General features: G+C 45.7%; 1 protein-coding gene across 3 annotated transcripts in view; it reads left to right on the top strand.

The window, feature by feature from the left end:
- Positions 1–16,896, top strand: part of KIAA1549L (KIAA1549 like) — a 280,665-nt gene that overhangs the window by 233,330 nt on the left and 30,439 nt on the right. For all 3 annotated transcript variants that reach the window (XM_067749478.1, XM_067749477.1, XM_067749476.1), the window contains one exon: positions 15,055–15,405. In XM_067749478.1, coding sequence (XP_067605579.1) covers positions 15,055–15,405 — 351 coding nt within the window. The remainder of the gene's footprint in view (positions 1–15,054; positions 15,406–16,896) is intronic.

Below are 16,896 nucleotides of genomic sequence, written 5' to 3'. Positions count from 1 at the left end.
ACCTCCTCAGGGCTTGGGCATAAGACTCAAACTCTGAGCTTCCAGCTCAGGACTCATCTGCTCTGGCTGGCCTGGGCCTGCCCTTCTGGCCGCGGCGGCTGCTTCTGATCCACCCCTCGGCTGCGGCCCTACACGCCCTTCGCAGACTTGCCCTGTGATTTCACCTCTCTGCGTCTTTGCATGTGCTCATCCCTCTTCTCAGAACATCCCTTCCCTCCGGCTTAGCGCAGGCCGAGGTTTCTCAACTTCAGCACTGTTGATATTTGGGGCTGGATAATTCTTTGTATGGAGGGCTGTCCTGTGCATTGTATGATGGTTAGCGGCATCCCTGGCCTCTACCCACCAGCTGCCAGTAGCACCTCCCAGTTGTGAGAGCCAAAAAATGCCTCCAGACATTGCTGAGTGTACCCTGGGGTACCCCAGTTGAGAACTGCCTATTCAGACAATGCTTTCAGAACTCGGTTAAGCATCATCTCCCCGAGAATCTTTTCCTCGACCCCACGTCTGTGGTCTGACTTAAATGCCGTCCCTCGTGTTCCAGGAGCACCTGGGACTCACCCCAATCAAAGCCCTTACTCCCCATTCTCCCTCTGTGGGTTTATATATATTATTTCCCCCTCTGCCCTCCTCAAGGACAGGAATCATGTCTTCTTCATCCTGGGAACCTCAGCACTCAGAATGAGAACCAGCGCCTATTAGATGCCGTGTCTCTGTTTTTTGAGCAAATGAACAAGCAAGTGTCAACCAGAAGTGACTCCGGAGCTGAGACTTGAAAATATGGGGCAGATTTCGCTCTGAGCCAGATAAACAGTTGATTTGACTGGCTTATCAACACTGTAGACACATGCTTGTTAGTGTTTGAAGTTCAGTCTAAATGGTGGTTATCAGTTAGGATGCTTTGGCTACAATAACAGAAAACTGAACCCAACTCAGACTGTCTTTACTCATTAAGGGCATGTATTGGGTACAGTAAATCCGGGCCTGGTCTGATTGATGCTCCCGTTCCTTTTCTCTGCGTTATGCAGTGCTGTCCCCCTCATGCTTTGGGTTCATCTACAGGTTGATTCTCTCCTGTAGGAAATGGCTGCAGCAGCCTCAGGCCTCGTGTCTACATGCTGCATTGGCCAACGCAAGAGAGAATATCTCTTTTCCCAGCCATGAAACGAAGCTTATGGGTTTTACTCTAACTGAGCCACTGTAGGTCAAGTGCCCGCCCCACCCCTGTATCAAGGGATGGGGTGGGGGAGGGGGCTTATACTGATTGATTTAACCCAGTCAGACCTCAGCAGCAGAGCTGGGACAGGCTTATTAGTCCCTGCCGGCCCCCCGCCAGAGCCCCTGTCTGAGACCCAGGGAGAGGAGTGGAGGGATGCTCAGGCCATTCCAGTACCTGTGACTTGAGGAACATCAATCTTTGGGCCTTTTAAGGGGCAAAACCAGCACAGTCCTCCATGTCACTTGTCCCTCCAGTCTCAGTTGTGGGACAAACACCTCTTTGGTTGACCGTCCATAAAGGGAAAGATCGGCATGGCGATAAGCCCGTGACCATTTCTCCCTGTGGGCTTGGGGAGTCCTGGCTAGGTTGTGTTTTAGAGACGGAGTGACCAAGAGGGATTTTGTGGGTCTGTCTGGCTTTTTCAAGAGGTGGAAGGAGGAAGAGCAGATTTGAGTTGGTGACAGGGAGAGTCTGTTTGTCTGCAGATTCGAGTCCGCTCTCAAAATTGAGCCTGAGTCCCCTTGCTGCCTGCAGGGCCGACTCAGCTAAGAAGATGAGAAGAAGCAGGTGATGACTCGTCTCAAGAGCAAAAAGCAAAATAACTTCCCACAAGAGAAAGCCATTCTTGTGTGTTTACTTTCAGGTGGATTTTTTATTTTATTTTTTATTTTTTTGCGGTACGCGGGCCTCTCACTGTTGCGGCCTCTCCTGTTGCGGAGCACAGACTCCGGACGCGCAGGCTCAGCGGCCATGGCTCACGGGCCCAGCCGCTCCACGGCATGTGGGATCTTCCCAGACCGGAGCACGAACCCGTGTCCCCTGCATCGGCAGGTGGACTTTCAACCACTGCGCCACCAGGGAAGCCCTCAGCTTGGTTTTTTAAAATGTATTAGTCATTGGTTGACTCTGGCTCATGTATTGTTCTCCACATTCACAACAGTACTGTGTAATGGTTATGCTCGTGGCCTCTGGAGCTAAGCTGGGTTCACAGTCCAGCTTGGCTAGACACTGGCAGTGTGAAGCTGGGCTAGTTACTTCACCTACCTGTTTTAGTTTCTCCACCTGGAAAATGGGCATGCAGGTTGAACCTGCCTTATAGGGTTGTTGTGAGGATTCAATGAATTAATGCAGGTAAAGCACCTAGAAGATGCACAGTGAACATTAGCTGTTGTACCTGTGGCTAACAGATTCCATGAGGGAGAGAGGGATACTCTTTTTTCTCTTTCTTTTCCATTCTAGCACTTTAGACATCGCAGGACTGCTGTGAATTGTCTCACCCACTGTGGTATTGTGATTTATAATAAGAAATAGATTATTTGGTCTTAGTCCTTGTTGCTGGCCCGGAGCTCCAAAACCCCTTGGGACTTCCTGAGTGATGGGAGCATTAAACGTCCTTTATGTTAATGAGGTGACCTAGAAAACACCTAAGGATGGGGGCTGGTTGCCAGTGGAGCCCACCGTGTGATTAAGGGTTGGAACTTTCAGTCCCACTCCCACCCCCTGACCTCCAGGAAGGGAAGAGGGGTTAGAGATCAAGTTCAATTTCCAGTGATTAGTCAATCGTGCCTATGTAATGAAGCCTCCATTAAAAACCTAAAAGGACTGGGTTCGGAGAGCTTCCGGGTTGGTGAACACGTGGAGATTGGGGAGAGTGGCACCCTCAGAGAGCGTGGAAACTCCTTGCCCCTCCCCATAACTTGCCCTATGCCTCTCTTCCATCTGGCTGTTCCTGATTTATATCTTTTAATAATAAACCAGAAATCTAGTACGTAAAATGTTTCTCTGAGTTCTCTGAGCCATTACAGCTGAACCTGAGGAGGGAGTTGTTGGAACCTCCAGTCTATACGCTGACTGGCCAGAAGCACAGGTGACAACCTGGACTTGCGACTGGCATCGGAAGCGGTTGGTGGGGTGGGGTGGGGGGCAGTCTGGTGGAGCTGAGCTCTTAACCTGCAGAATCTGATGCTTTCTCCAGGTAGAATCAGAATTGAGTTGAACTGTAGGATGCCCAGCTGATGTCCAAGAACTGGATGTGTGGGGAAAAACTCACACATGGTGATCAGAATTGTACACACTAAAGAGAGGATTGTATTCCTCAAAGAGTGCCTTTCTCCAGCATGATGGGGCTGGAGAAGGGCTTTGTAAAGGGTGCCTGAGACCTTCCCCCCGTTGCCCTGACACAGGCCAGACTTCCAGAGGTGACCTCTAAGAGCACGCTTTGCCAGACCCGGGGTTGCCAGTGGTTATAACTTGGTAAATGTGATTTGCTCAGTAATTGAATTTCCACTGCTCTGTGGAGGGCAGCAGGTCATGGGGAGAAAGACAAGAGGATGGAGCCGGTTCCTAAGACTCCTGCTTCAGGATGAAAACGTTTTGCTTTGGGAGCAGCGAGTAAAGCTGAGACTTGTCCGTTTGCTGAGGACATTGGACACCTTCTTTTACCCTTGATTGTCTATCCCCATAATTTCAGTGTAATTATGGGTCACTCTTTGGAAGATGAGAAAGAAAAAGAATGTCCCTCTTCTTTAGAAATCTATGAGAGACCCTGTAAGGTTTTTTCTACTCATCTGAGACAGAAACAGCATGCTGTTTTCATGTCCCTGTAGCTTGGAAGTGATTGCGGGTCATCCTTTGGAAGGCAATCAGAGTGAAACTTGAAATTTTGCTGAGATTTTTAACAAATTCTTTTTGTACAGCCTGTTGCAGAAGAGAAATCATTCACCATTATTTTGAACCCCCCTATCTGTTCTGAGGGATACCAATCGCCCTCTATTGTCAGAGAAGGTTTTGAGATGTAGGCTCAGGAGGAAGCTGACCCTGTGTCGTGATAGCTCTTCTCCTCACAGGGGAAGTGAAAACTCCTTGAACTTTGGTTTTCACAAGTGGCTTTGTAAATGTCTCTGCTTACTCAGTGACAAGCAGCACTTGCAGTGGGGCTGTAATAGCCAGAGCAGACATTGAACAGAGAGAAGCAGTAGTTTTGTGTTGCCCGAGGGACCCTGTTGGTGGAGAGAAAGCTGGTCATGGAGCCAGATCAGTTCATCATGGCCATATGGCCCAGAGACGTATCTTGCTGAAACCCACACTTGATCTTGGGGCTCTTGCTGTGAAGATGCAGAATTTGCTCAGAATCTGTTCTCCATGTTAGATAGAGCTGTGATTGGCGCTGAGTTGACAATCAGGGCTTTGGGGCAAATTTTAGAGAGAACCTTCTAATTTTTGTGCTTCAGAAATGAAGTGCCTGGGTGGGGCAAAGTGCTGTTGCACACGCTTGTGTGTCCTGGAAAGTATGACCTTGTAAGACATCTGTCCACTTTGGGGCTCATAACTCAAGAAATTCTAGAATAAATGGCTTCCCCAGTCCTTCATCCTTCCTCTTCAATTCCATTCTAGATAAGACTGCCTAATTCATTTTAGACGTTTGGAATTGTCTTTTACTGTTAAAGACTTTTGAGCAGAAATTCTCCAGGCTTCTTTTAAGATTAATTTCCATCCATTCATTCATTCAATGAGCATTTATTAAAGTTCTACTATTCGCCATTCTGGGATGCAACAGGACACGTGACAAAGTCCCTGCCCTCATGACACTTATATTCCAGCAAGGGGAACAGATAACAAACACGTAAGCCCATAGATACACAGCACAATGTCAGAAACGCTACAGAGGGACCTAAAGCAGGGCAAGGCGATGGAATATTCAATATAGAAGAACGTAGAAAATATAGACTATCAGGAGGTGCTCTTCATAGGTTGACCAAAGTAGGGCTCTCTGGGGAAGTGACTTTTGAGCAGGGACCTGAAGTGAGGAAGCCAGCCAGGCTGACCCCCAGGGGAAGAGCATTCTGGGCAGAAGCTATAGCAAGTTGAAGCGCCCAGAGGAAGATGCGTGCTTGAGGAGCTCAGAGAACATCAAGGAGACCGTGTAGCAAGATGCCCTTTCTTGGTAAAGGGTCTCAGCTCTGACTCCTTCCCTATATCCCCACATGTCACTATCTGCAAGTCCTATCAGCCCTCTTCCAAAATGCATCTTGAACTCAGCTGCATTGTCTTTGTCCATGACCACCCTAATCCAAGCCCCTGCCATCTCTCTCCTTGCCTGGATTATTGCAAGAGCCTTCTAACTGACCTCCCATAAATTCCAATCATATTTCAACCTGGCTTAAATTTCTTCAACACTTTCCCATTGCCCTTTGAAGACAGTCCAGCCTTCTTACCATGGCCTTCAAGACCCTACAGGATCTGGCCCCTGCCTGCCTGTCCAGCCACATCTCCTGACAGTTGGAGCTTCAGCCGCATGGTCCATGTATTTATTAGTCAGCTCGGACTGCCATCGCAAAGTACCACAGACCTGATGACTTAAAACAACTGACATTTATTTTCTCACAGTTCTGGAGGCTGGAAGCCTGAGATCAAGGTGTTGGCAGGGTGGCTTCCTTCTGAGGGCTGTGAGGGAAGGATCTGTTCCAGGTCTCTCTCCTTGGCTTCTAGCTGGTGGTCTTCTCCCTGTCTTCACATTGCCTTCCCTCTTTACATGTCTGTGTCCAAATTTCTTCTTCCTATAAGGATGCCAGTCGTATTGAATTAGGGCCCACTCTAATGACCTCATTTTAACTTATCTCTGTAAAGACCCTATCACCAAATACAGTCATAGTTAAGACTTCAACATAGGAATTTGTGGGGTCAGGGTAGGGATGGGGACACAATTCAGCCCATAACAGTTACTTTTCTCATCCTCAAATACTGTAAGCTTTTCCCATCTCAGGACTTTTCATAAGCTTTCCTATGATCTTCACATGGCCACCCCATTTTCCTTCAGGTCTCCATAAATGTCACCTCTTCAGAGAGGCCTTCCCTACCATCCCCATCAAACCAGCTATGATGCCAACCCATGTTGTTTGTTTCATTAAGCCAAATTTATATATGATAACGTGTACGGGTCTTTAGTGTACAATTGGATGGGCTTTGACAAATGTAGATACCCTTGTAACCACCAGTGCAATCAAAATGTAGAACATTTTCAACACCTCTGGAAAGTTGCCTCATTTCTCCTTTCAGCCGGTCTTTACCACCACAACCTCAGATGGCAACCACTTTTCTGATATCTACTATCATAGTTTTACCTGTTCTTGAATTTCATATGAATGGAATTATTCAGTATGTACTCTTGTGTCTGACTTCTCTTGCTCAAAATTTATCGATGTTTTTGCATGTATCAGTAGTTTATTTTTTTGTTACTGAGTACTATTCCATTGTATGAATATACCACTATTTATCCATCATCCTATTGTGGGACATTTGGGTTGTTTCCAGTTTGTTTGGAGCTACTAGGAAAAAACTGCTGTAAACATTTCCACATATATGTTTTGTGAACATATGTACTGTAGTCTAAATGTGTGTGTCCCCCTAAAATTCAGGCTTTGAAACTCTAACCCCCATATGTTGGTATTAGGAGGTGGGGCCTTGGGGAGGCGAGCAGGTCGTTGAGTGTGGAATCCATGAATGGGATTAGCGCCCTTATAAAAGAGATTCCCGCAAAGCAACCTCGCCCCTTCCTCTATGTGAGGATACAGTGAGGAGTGTGCATCCTGGAAGACGGCCCTCACCCAACCGCGCTGGCACCCTTGGACTTCCAACCTCCAGGACTATGAGAAATCAATTTTTGTTGTTTATAACCCACCCAGTTTGTGTTATTTTATTCTAGCCGCCGGATCAGACTAAGACAATATGTTTTTATTTATCTTGGATAAAGATGTAGGAGTGGAATTTCTGGGTCCCAATGTAGGTGTATGTTTAACTTTTTAAGAAACTGCAAACAGGTTTACAAACTATTTCTGCTGTTTCCCTTCCCATCAGCATCCTGACAGTTCTAATTCTACTCCTCAATCTCACCAACATTTGTGATTAATCTTTTGAATTTTAGCCATTCCAGTGAATGTGAAATGATGTCATTTCCCTAATTACTCATAATGTTGAACACTTCTTCGTACATTTATTGAACATTTATGTACCTTACTTAATGAGGTGTCTATTCAAGCCTTTTGCCCAATTTTTAAATGACGTTGTCATTTTGTTATTTATTTGTAGGAATTCCTTATATATTTTGGATACAAATCCTAATATTTCTCCTGGTTGGTGGCTTGTCTTTTAATAACTTGTATGATAAAAAAAAAAAGTTGGTTTTTAATTTTGATGAAGTCTTAGGGCTACAGAATGTGTTCTAGGACCAGGCAATATGATGGAATATTTTCCAGAAAGAAGATAATTAGGGTTCCTAGCAGGGCTATAATTTCCTTCAAGTTAGTTCCCATGGTGTGTCAAAGAGAAGCTGAAGGCATGTGAATACTTAGCCACTGCGTGGGCCTTCCTAGGTGTGCGAGACAGGTGTGCTCTTTTAGACAATGTTGAAAGGATCGCAGATGTTTACTCCGTCCGGTGGGCACCCTAAAGCTCAAGCCCAGAGGCCCGTGTGTTCAGGTATGAAGAAGAAATGACGTTAATTTCTTCTAAATTCCTGCGGCCTTTGCTGCTGAGATACTTAGATTACCAGCTCAGGTCTTTGGTCTCTTTACTCAATAGAAATTGATAAGAGACCAGACTAGGAATTCAGGCAAGACTTTCTTGGGACTCCTGCTACAGCAGGAGGGCGTGAGAACAAGAAACACGTGCCCTTGCTCACTCCCTGAGGTGGGGGGCGTGAGCTGGTTCCTTAAGTGGGGTGAGGGTGAGGGCGGATCCAATGGGTCGGGCAGGAGGCGTGGCTTAGGTGGCCTGCCCACCCCGTTGGTGGTCCCGTGTGCGGGGATCGTCCGCAGGACCCTCAGAAATGGTTTGTGTCCTTTTTGTATCTTATTGTTCATCATTTGTCCCAACTGCACTTGTGTGCAGTTATTCTTAGTCCCTTACAGTTTCTTTGTATTCTGTTGCTGGAGATGTTTGTCCAGGTGCAAACACTGCAGCAAAGATTCCCAGGTCTCAGCCTAGCTCACTTAACACCATAAATATCCAAAATCTTAAACATGGGCGTTTCCTCTAACCCAGTAATTCTACTTCTAGGAATTTAACCTAAGGCTAAATTTATGGTTATATGCGAAATTTTAATCACAATATACATATGTCAGCTTTGTTCCTATGGTAAAATATTGGGAAACCACCTAAAATAGTGGATAGTTAAAAATAGGTTGTAGGGACTTCCCTGGTGGCGCAGTGGTTAAGAATCCACCTGCCAATGCAGGGGACAAGGGTTCGAGCCCTAGTCTGGGAAGATCCCACATGCCACGGAGCAACTAAGCCTGTGCGCCACAACTACTGAGCCTGCGCTCTAGAGCCCACGAGCCACAACTACTGAGCCCATGTACCACAACTGCTGAAGACTGCTCGCCTAGAGCCCGTGCTCTGCAACAAGAGAAGCCACAACAATGAGAAGCCTGCGCACCGCAACGAAGAGTAGCCCCCGCTTGCCACAGCTAGAGAAAGCCCGCGCACAGCAACGAAGACCCAAGGTAGCCAAAAATAAATTAATTAATTAAAATAAATAAATAAATAAAAATTTTAAAAGTAGGTTGAAAACTCGATATAGCAGAATGCTATGAACTCTTTTAAGGTTATTTCCTATAAATACATATTTTTATTGACAGATATTTATTTGTAATATTGTATAAAAGATTTCCAAATATTATATATAATTCCATTATATATATATGTAAATCCATATATATTCATATATATAGGAGGATTTTTATATAATGGGACATTCAATTTATATATATTTATAAAATATATATGTGTGTGATTATTCTGTTTATAAAATCATGACCCAGATGGCTCTGAGAAAGTATCTAAACTCAAAAGAATTATGTCGACAAAAGTAGATTTTAAATACTTCTACTTCTTTACTCATATTTTCATATATTGATACAAGAAAACTCTCAGTCATGCCCAGTAATACTTTTTCAACTTCCTTAATTCCTTTCCCATTCACATGCTTTATTGCTGCTTTTGCATCTCTCTCCAAAATCTCACTAAAAAAATCCTGCCGCCTACTCCGCTTCTGCCTCATTGCCCTCCCCCACTTCCTATTCTCCATCACAAAAGCCAGAGAATCTTGTGGCAAGTGGTGAACTCTCCTTGGAAGAGGAGGAGGGAGAAACTGACTTGGGCCAAGTCAGCATTCTTTGTAGCTGCCTGGGGTGGGGTGATGGGTGAGGTGGGGGAGTAGAGAGGAGAGTGTCCGTAATGTGCCACCGTTCATAATCTTCATCTTATTTCATATGCATAGAAACATCTGGAAGGGCAAGCACAAAGGTCAAAATGTTAACATTAGTTATCTCTGGTGGTAGGATTAGAATGGATTTTAATTTTCTTCCTTTTGCTTATCTGTGTTTTCTAATTTTCTACCATGAACAGACATTCCCTGATTAATTTTTTAGAATTTTTATTGAAGTATATCTTGATCAATTTATAAAAATCATTTAAAAAAAAAGTTCCCCAGTGCTTCTCTGGAGTATGAGGTTGGAGAGGCTAGTATGATAAACTCCAAGTTAAGGAGGTTTAAAAATATATTCTCTGTGCCAGATACGCCACTGACATTTGTACCCAAGCCAGCCATCAGTCAACACTGGGAGATGTGTCTTTGTGCCTGTCTCCCTCTTTTTGTCAAATAAAAGCAAAAGGTATTTTCAAAATTGTACAAGTTAGGAAGAAGGACTTGGAGCAGGTTAGGCCAGTTGACACATACGCCTTATCTGGAAAACGGGTACAGCCATATGGCCCTCAGGGATTGGTGAGGGTGGAAAACCCAGCACAGGGCTAGCATATCACAGGTCCTCAAGTAACTTTGAGCACCTGCTCTGTTCAGTTCTTTTGCTTAACAGGCAATTACTGGTTTCAGCTTTGGGCTAAGCTCTGAATTGGAGGCTGTGGATATAAGAAAAAGACACTGACCCAGCCTTAAAGGAACCCTCAGCCTGTGGGGAGGAGGAGATAATATGGGAGTGTCTGCCAGACCCTCTTCTAAGTGCTTGATATTTGCATATTGATGCTTTACCTCTTTATAGTAATCAATAAGGTAGATTTTCTCAATTATTATTACTTTTATTTATTTTATTTTTTGGGGGGGGGGAGTACGTGGGCCTCTCACTGTTGTGGCCTCTCCCGTTGCGGAGCACAGGCTCCTCACGCGCAGGCTCAGCGGCCATGGCTCATGGGCCCAGCCGCTCCGCGGCATGTGGGATCTTCCGGGACCGGGGCACGAACCCGTGTCCCCTGCATCGGCAGGCGGACTCTCAACCACTGTGCCACCAGGGAAGCCCTCAATTATTATTTTATAGTCTGTCCTTCTGGTCACAGATATCTGTTCATCCTTCTGCCAGAGCCAATATCTGTGGTACGGTAATGGACCTGTTTATGTATGTGGTGAGTAAGAGCTTGGGTGCTGGGAATCAGGCTCTCTGGGTTCAAAATGCAGCTCCATCAATTATGGGCAGCATTGATCTTTCAATGCCTCAGTGTCTTCATTTGTAAAATAAGGATAGGCATAGTCGTTGCCTCATAGATTACTGTAAGGAAAAAATGGATCTATATAAAGCACTTATAACAGTGTCTAGCACATAAGCTATTAGTAAACGTTAGCCGCTGTTATTATTGTTGTTGTTGTTATTTGTCTCCTTCTATAGACTGGGAGCTCTTTGAGGGCTGGGACACTATCTTATTTATTGTTGTATCTGCAGATCCCAGCCCAGGGCCAAGCACGGGGTTGAAATCAATGATTATCTGTTAAGTAAAAGAACAAACATCACTACTCATATATTGATATTTTGAGATAGGGGAGGAGGTGATACAGAGGGTGGGGAGGGATTCCCCTTATGAGTGGACATCAGATTCCCCCCAGGCACGATGATTGCAGGAGGAATCTGGGCTCCCTTAGAGCAGATAGCATCCAAGAAATCAACCTAAATCACAGTGAATGTGAGAACCAGAAGGGACTTCCCCAGACCATGGTTAACACTCCCATTTTTCAGGTGAGGAGCCTGAGGCATAGGGAATTTGCGTGCCTCGCCTGTGGCTCTGCAGTGTTGGGGGAAATCTGTTAGGGAATGAGGGCTCTTTATCTTAACCTCAAGTTCTTTCTACTCCATGGGCAATTGACAGAATTTTTTATTTTGGTTCAGTTTCACAAAGCTTTCTTGAATGCCAAGTGTCTTGTGCTAAGTTCATGAGAGACAAGTGAAATGGGTGCAGAGCTTCCAGACTTGCTCAAGATTAAATAAGCAAATCAGGTGTGAAGAGGGGAAATCCCAGGATATAATGAGAGCTCATCTTGTTTCCATCTGTAGATATCAGGAGGCTAAAAAAGCAAGTGAGAAGAGTGGGAAAAGTTCTTTAGCACCAACCCGTTGAGGTCATACTTGGGTTATGACTCTGGCCCTCCAGTTAAAGGGAGCCCCCTGCCCACGCAAAATGAAAACGCGGGGCGGGGGGAAGCGCAGGTTGATTTGCGTTGGGGTGTTAACGGGGTAGACGCAATGGGATTCTGGAGAATGTCACCACCTCCCCAGCCAAGATAGTATCTTCCCTGAGCCTTACTCGGAGAACCCCTCCCCGAACTCGGTACAGCCCCACCCCAGGGCTCTTGGGAGAATGGGTGAGTAGGAAGTTGTTGCTAAGAAATATATTTTTGCCCTGCTGAAGTCACAGCTATAAATTCACATAATAATCGATCCACCAGTATGACTGGAAATGCATAGCCCAGCTCAGGTGTGGGAAACAATCATAGCCGTCCTCAGCACCATTAATCTTCCACCTGGGAGTGGCTTAGCACTAGGCATCCATTATTTATCCAGGAGACTGGGGATGTGAGGAGGAAGGGCCGTGTGTGGGTAGCAGCCAGCATTGACAGGGAACTGTGAGAGGTAATGGGGTGCGGCAAGATGTGCAAGGAGCAGGAGCTGGGAGAGCAAGGCTCTGCCATTGCCACCTCTGGTGGACATTGGGTAAGTCACTTAACCGCTCTGGCCTTGAGTTTCTCATCCGTAAAATGGGGCTTGAATTAAATGGTCTCCTAAAGTCCCTTCCGGCTCTGAAATTCCATTCAGAATGTTCTAAGCGTTGTAAGAAAATTTTTTGCAGAAGTTGCATTCACTACCCTAGAAGGTATCACTGGGAGCACGTTTCCTGGAGAGGGATTTCAAGCCTTTCCCTAAAGAACCCCGATGCATGAGGGCCCCGGGGCGTCCCCAGCCCAGGGTCTGGGGGCATACACCCAGGCATGAAATGTCTTTGAGTTCTTGTTTATTATTATGAAGGTAATTTTGCACTCTACTCCATAGTCTATTCTTGCATGCGTTAATATAAAAATAGTATTCTGAATTACTGTTGATGTACGTTGATAAATCTAGACTTGCAGGTCCACAGAAAATCTTGTCTTTTGATCTTGAACTATAGCCAAGCCCTAATTCTGTGTGATAAGATTATAGGAAATGTCTAATTTCTTTTTCATGCTTTCTGTATTCTTTATTCTCTAATGTGTGTGTATTAATACCAAAGAAAAGTACATAAATGTTTAAAACATGAAAAGTAATGTAGTTCTGATCTTCCACATCTAGATTATTTTTAATTTAAATTTTTTTGTGTGGTACACGGGCCTCTCACTGTTGTGGCCTCTCCCGTTGCGGGGCATAGGCTCTGGACGCGCAGGCTCCGGACGCTCAGGCCCAGTGGCCATGGCTCACAGGCCTAGCCGCTCTGCGGCATGTGGGATCTTCCCGGACCGGGGCCCGAACCCGTGTCCCCTGCATCGGCAGGTGGACTCTCAACCACTGCACCACCAGGGAAGCCCCACATCTAGATTTTTAGGAGGGAAGGGGTCCCTTTAATGAATGGGTTCCCTGATGACATTTTCTTGCTATGCTCATTCCTATATGTCCGAGTGCTTTATCCATGAGAAATAACATGTGGTTGAATGAATAAAAGTAATAATAATGACAATTATGATAACAAAAGCTATTCCTGTGTTTTTACCATGTGCTGCTGTTCTAAACTCTTTACCTCTATCATCTTGTTCAGTCCTTAAAAAACCCTTTGAGGCAGTTCTTATTATTATCCTCATTTTACAGATGAGGAAACTGAAACATCAAGAAGTTAAGTAACTGTCCTGGTTGGAACATCTTTTCTGCCCTTTTACCTTTTCGGATCGCCTTTTAGATCTGGTCATTGCAGCAGCATCCGCCCTGCACGGTAGCAGCTTGACTGTGTTACCCTAACAGTTCCCCATCTCTTGGCTTTGCCCTGTGGCTTCTCTGCACTATTCTGTGGGACACCCATGGGACCCCATTCTGCCCACCTGGCTCCTGCACACATCTCAGAGTGCAAGGACAGTCTCTGGAGGGTCATTGACTCATTCCTCGGAGGTCCTCAGAGGGATTAAGCCTCTGTGGCCCACAGCAATCATTAACTCAGTACCGTGACTAGCTTTTCTTCCTTCCCCAGTTTACTCATTCTAGGCCCCCAGTCCCCAGGAATTCTTTTCCAAAATGAATCATCTGTATATAAGTGTACGTCTCAGGTTCTGCTTTTTGGAGCAACCTAAGCTAAGACATTGCTCAAAGTCCCATAGCAGTTAAGCTGTGAAACCCAGGGAGGAAAATATTCACTCTATGTAAAATAATTATAAGCACCTAGAACCAGGATATAAATACATAAATCTTTTTAAAGGGGCATGTGTTCACGGAAGAGGACTGTCACACAAAATCAGATAGGTTTAGGAATGGAATAACTACGCCAAATGTAAATGGACTTCTTTGATTTTTTTCCCTCTTGCTTATCTGTATTGTCTAACTTTCCTAAAGTGACAGCTGTTTCTTGTGTCATGGGTGGAGAGCAGGGTGACAAACTGATCTATGCCAGTTTATTCACACAGAACCCTCAGGTTCTTTTAGCAGATAGCGGTAGCCATGGACATACTTGAAGTGGACGTGGGTTAACCAGTCTCTGCAACCTCACTATCATTTTATCACAGAAGCAAGTCTCAGACCAAAATGTGCCACACATGCAGACTTATTAAATAAGCATTCATTAGCAGGCAAACATAAGACAGTCCAGGCAGCCTGCTCTGGAAGCTGATCAAGTACTAGCTCTCTGCCCATCTGAGTACCGCAACTGCTCCCCGAATGGAAGGTTCACTGGAAGAAGGCAGAAGAACATTCTAGAGCAGTGGGTCTCAAACTTGAGCAGGCATCAGAATCTCCTGGAGGGCTTGTTAAGGCACGGATTGCTGGGCCCTGACCCCAGAGCTCCTGACTCAGGGGGCACTACGCTTTGAGGTGTGGTTTTGTTATTCTCTCTGATAACTGGCACCAGGCCACCAGCCATTCCCTCAATGGCTGGGGCACAGGACCATTTAGGGGGTTAGTCTATGGTCTAGAACACCAGCCCCTGGGGTGTAGACTACAAGATGCTCTAGATTCTTTTACCTGAAAGGCCTAAGGGTGGAGAATATCTCTGAAAGGTTTTAGAGGATACCACTAATGTCATCAATGAAAAGCCATTTCTCATCCTCATTATGCGAATTAGCAAAGCCTGATGCATTCCTTAAGGTCCAGAAAACTGAAGTTCACAGAGATAGTTGTGTGTGTTCACATAGATAGTGTGGCCTCACTGATATAATGCTAGCTGACTACCCCTGTAGTGTGAATGCCGGGAGAGGGCGCCTAGGGTCTAATATAAATTAGCGCAAATGCCTAATGACACGCGCCTAAACAGAACATTTTAGAGTAAATTACAGACATCGTCAATGGGAAGGAAAGTTCATTAACAAATCGATGGGCATTTGTTTGGTCCCACAGACTGAGCCTGAAATCATAGAGGAAACCAACATTGACAGAGTGAACGAGCCCCGGGGCTACGCCCGGTCGAGGCAGGTGAAAGGCCACTCGGAGACCTCCACGCTGAGCTCGCAGCCCTCCATCGACGAGGTCCGGCAACAGATGCACATGCTGCTGGAGGAGGCCTTCAGCCTGGCATCCGCAGGACACGCAGGCCAGAGCCGGCACCCAGAGGCCTATGGCTCCGCCCAGCACCTGCCCTACTCCGAGGTGGTGACCAGCGCTCCTGGGACCATGACGCGGCCCAGGGCTGGGGTGCAGTGGGTGCCGACCTACCGCCCAGAAATGTACCAGTACAGTCTGCCCCGGCCGGTAAGTCAGACATCCCTCTGCGTGCCTACCCTCATCAGGTCAGCCCCGGCCAGGATGTTCCGACAGGGGTTTCAGAGCGGGGACTTTCCTGATGAGCCACCTTGGGATTTGGAAACGAACTTTGCTGGGCTTTCACACGTCCTCCACCCAGGATCCAAGCCTAAGCCTTTTAGTCCTGTGGACACAGACACACAGGAAGCCCTTATGTCCGACCGTAATATGTTTTAGAATGACTTCCCTTTTTTATCCCTCCTGTGAAGGGCTGACCTCACTCTTCACGCACTGGTTGTTTTCTACAACCCCACGTTTAAAGGCCCTGGTTTAAATGTCAGAACGTGTTGCAGAGCCCCATGTTAGGGGGCCGTGTAGCCTGGTGTCTCCCGGCAGAGGCTCTGGAGGCGGGTACCATAACTTTGAATCCCAGCTGACTTTGTAACTTGAGGACTTAAATTTTCTACAGGTAAAGTAAACAGGTAAGAAAAATAACTGATATCCTAGGGTGGTTGTAAACATTAACCAAGTTGATATACATGAGGTACTAGAAAAGTACCAGGCACCCAGTAAATGTCATAGAAGTTTCAGCCATGATTATCTCATTAAGTGGTAACTGTACTTCAGTATCCGAGAAAGCATCCAATGACTAAAAGCTTCCATGATTTAAACAACGATTTTAATTAGGTTGCATATAATTAGTTCATCGCCATAGCATCTACAGATATCTTTTTAAAAAGACAGACGTAGTTTTATAAGCCACAGACCATAATAGGCAATGCTTTGTATATGTATAGATTCCACCCTTGTAATACTTCATGCCCTATCCCCAAGGGTTACTCACTAACAGAGCTTTATAAATTGTCGTTGTGATATGTAATTACCCAGTAAAAGCTAACATTTATAGAGTGCTTCACTGTTACTAGGTACTGATCTAAGTGTCATGTGTATGTTAACTCATTTATTTAGTCCTTACTACAAGCCTCTGAGGCAAGTACTAGTTTACTAGTTTTATCCCTATTTTACAGATGAGGAAACTGAGGTTACACAGCTTGTTCAAGTCACACAGCCAGGAAGGGGCAGAGCCAGGACCCAAAGCCAGGCCATCTGGTGACAGAGCACATGTTCTCAACCTGCCTTGTGCTGTTACATTGTCTCTCCATCGTATTCTTTCATTTTCAGTAGACTATTCCGGATACCTATGGGCTTGTGGAGCCTTTTGATAACTCCAGCCACCGCCCCGCAAAGCACACACTACAGTGGCACTTAATAAACTGCTGTTATGCTATGTAACCACCTAATCTACACACTATTGTGAATTTCCTTATTCTTTGCTCCAGATTCCTCCTGACCAGGTCCCTGAGATGTCTCCCCTTCACACTTCTCCTAATCCCCTCAGTCTCTCTTTGTGTCAGTGCCCTCTCTTTGAATGTCAGTCTCTGGCCCAGCCTTTCTCTGTTGATAAAACTCTGTCAGGAGAGACCAAAGTTTATTTCAAAC

The sequence above is a fragment of the Pseudorca crassidens genome, chromosome 9 (genome assembly GCF_039906515.1).
Source record: "Pseudorca crassidens isolate mPseCra1 chromosome 9, mPseCra1.hap1, whole genome shotgun sequence".
NCBI classification, from domain to species: domain Eukaryota; kingdom Metazoa; phylum Chordata; class Mammalia; order Artiodactyla; family Delphinidae; genus Pseudorca; species Pseudorca crassidens.
Note: the sequence above shows the minus strand (reverse complement) of the source record. Positions and strands in the feature narration are given on the sequence as shown.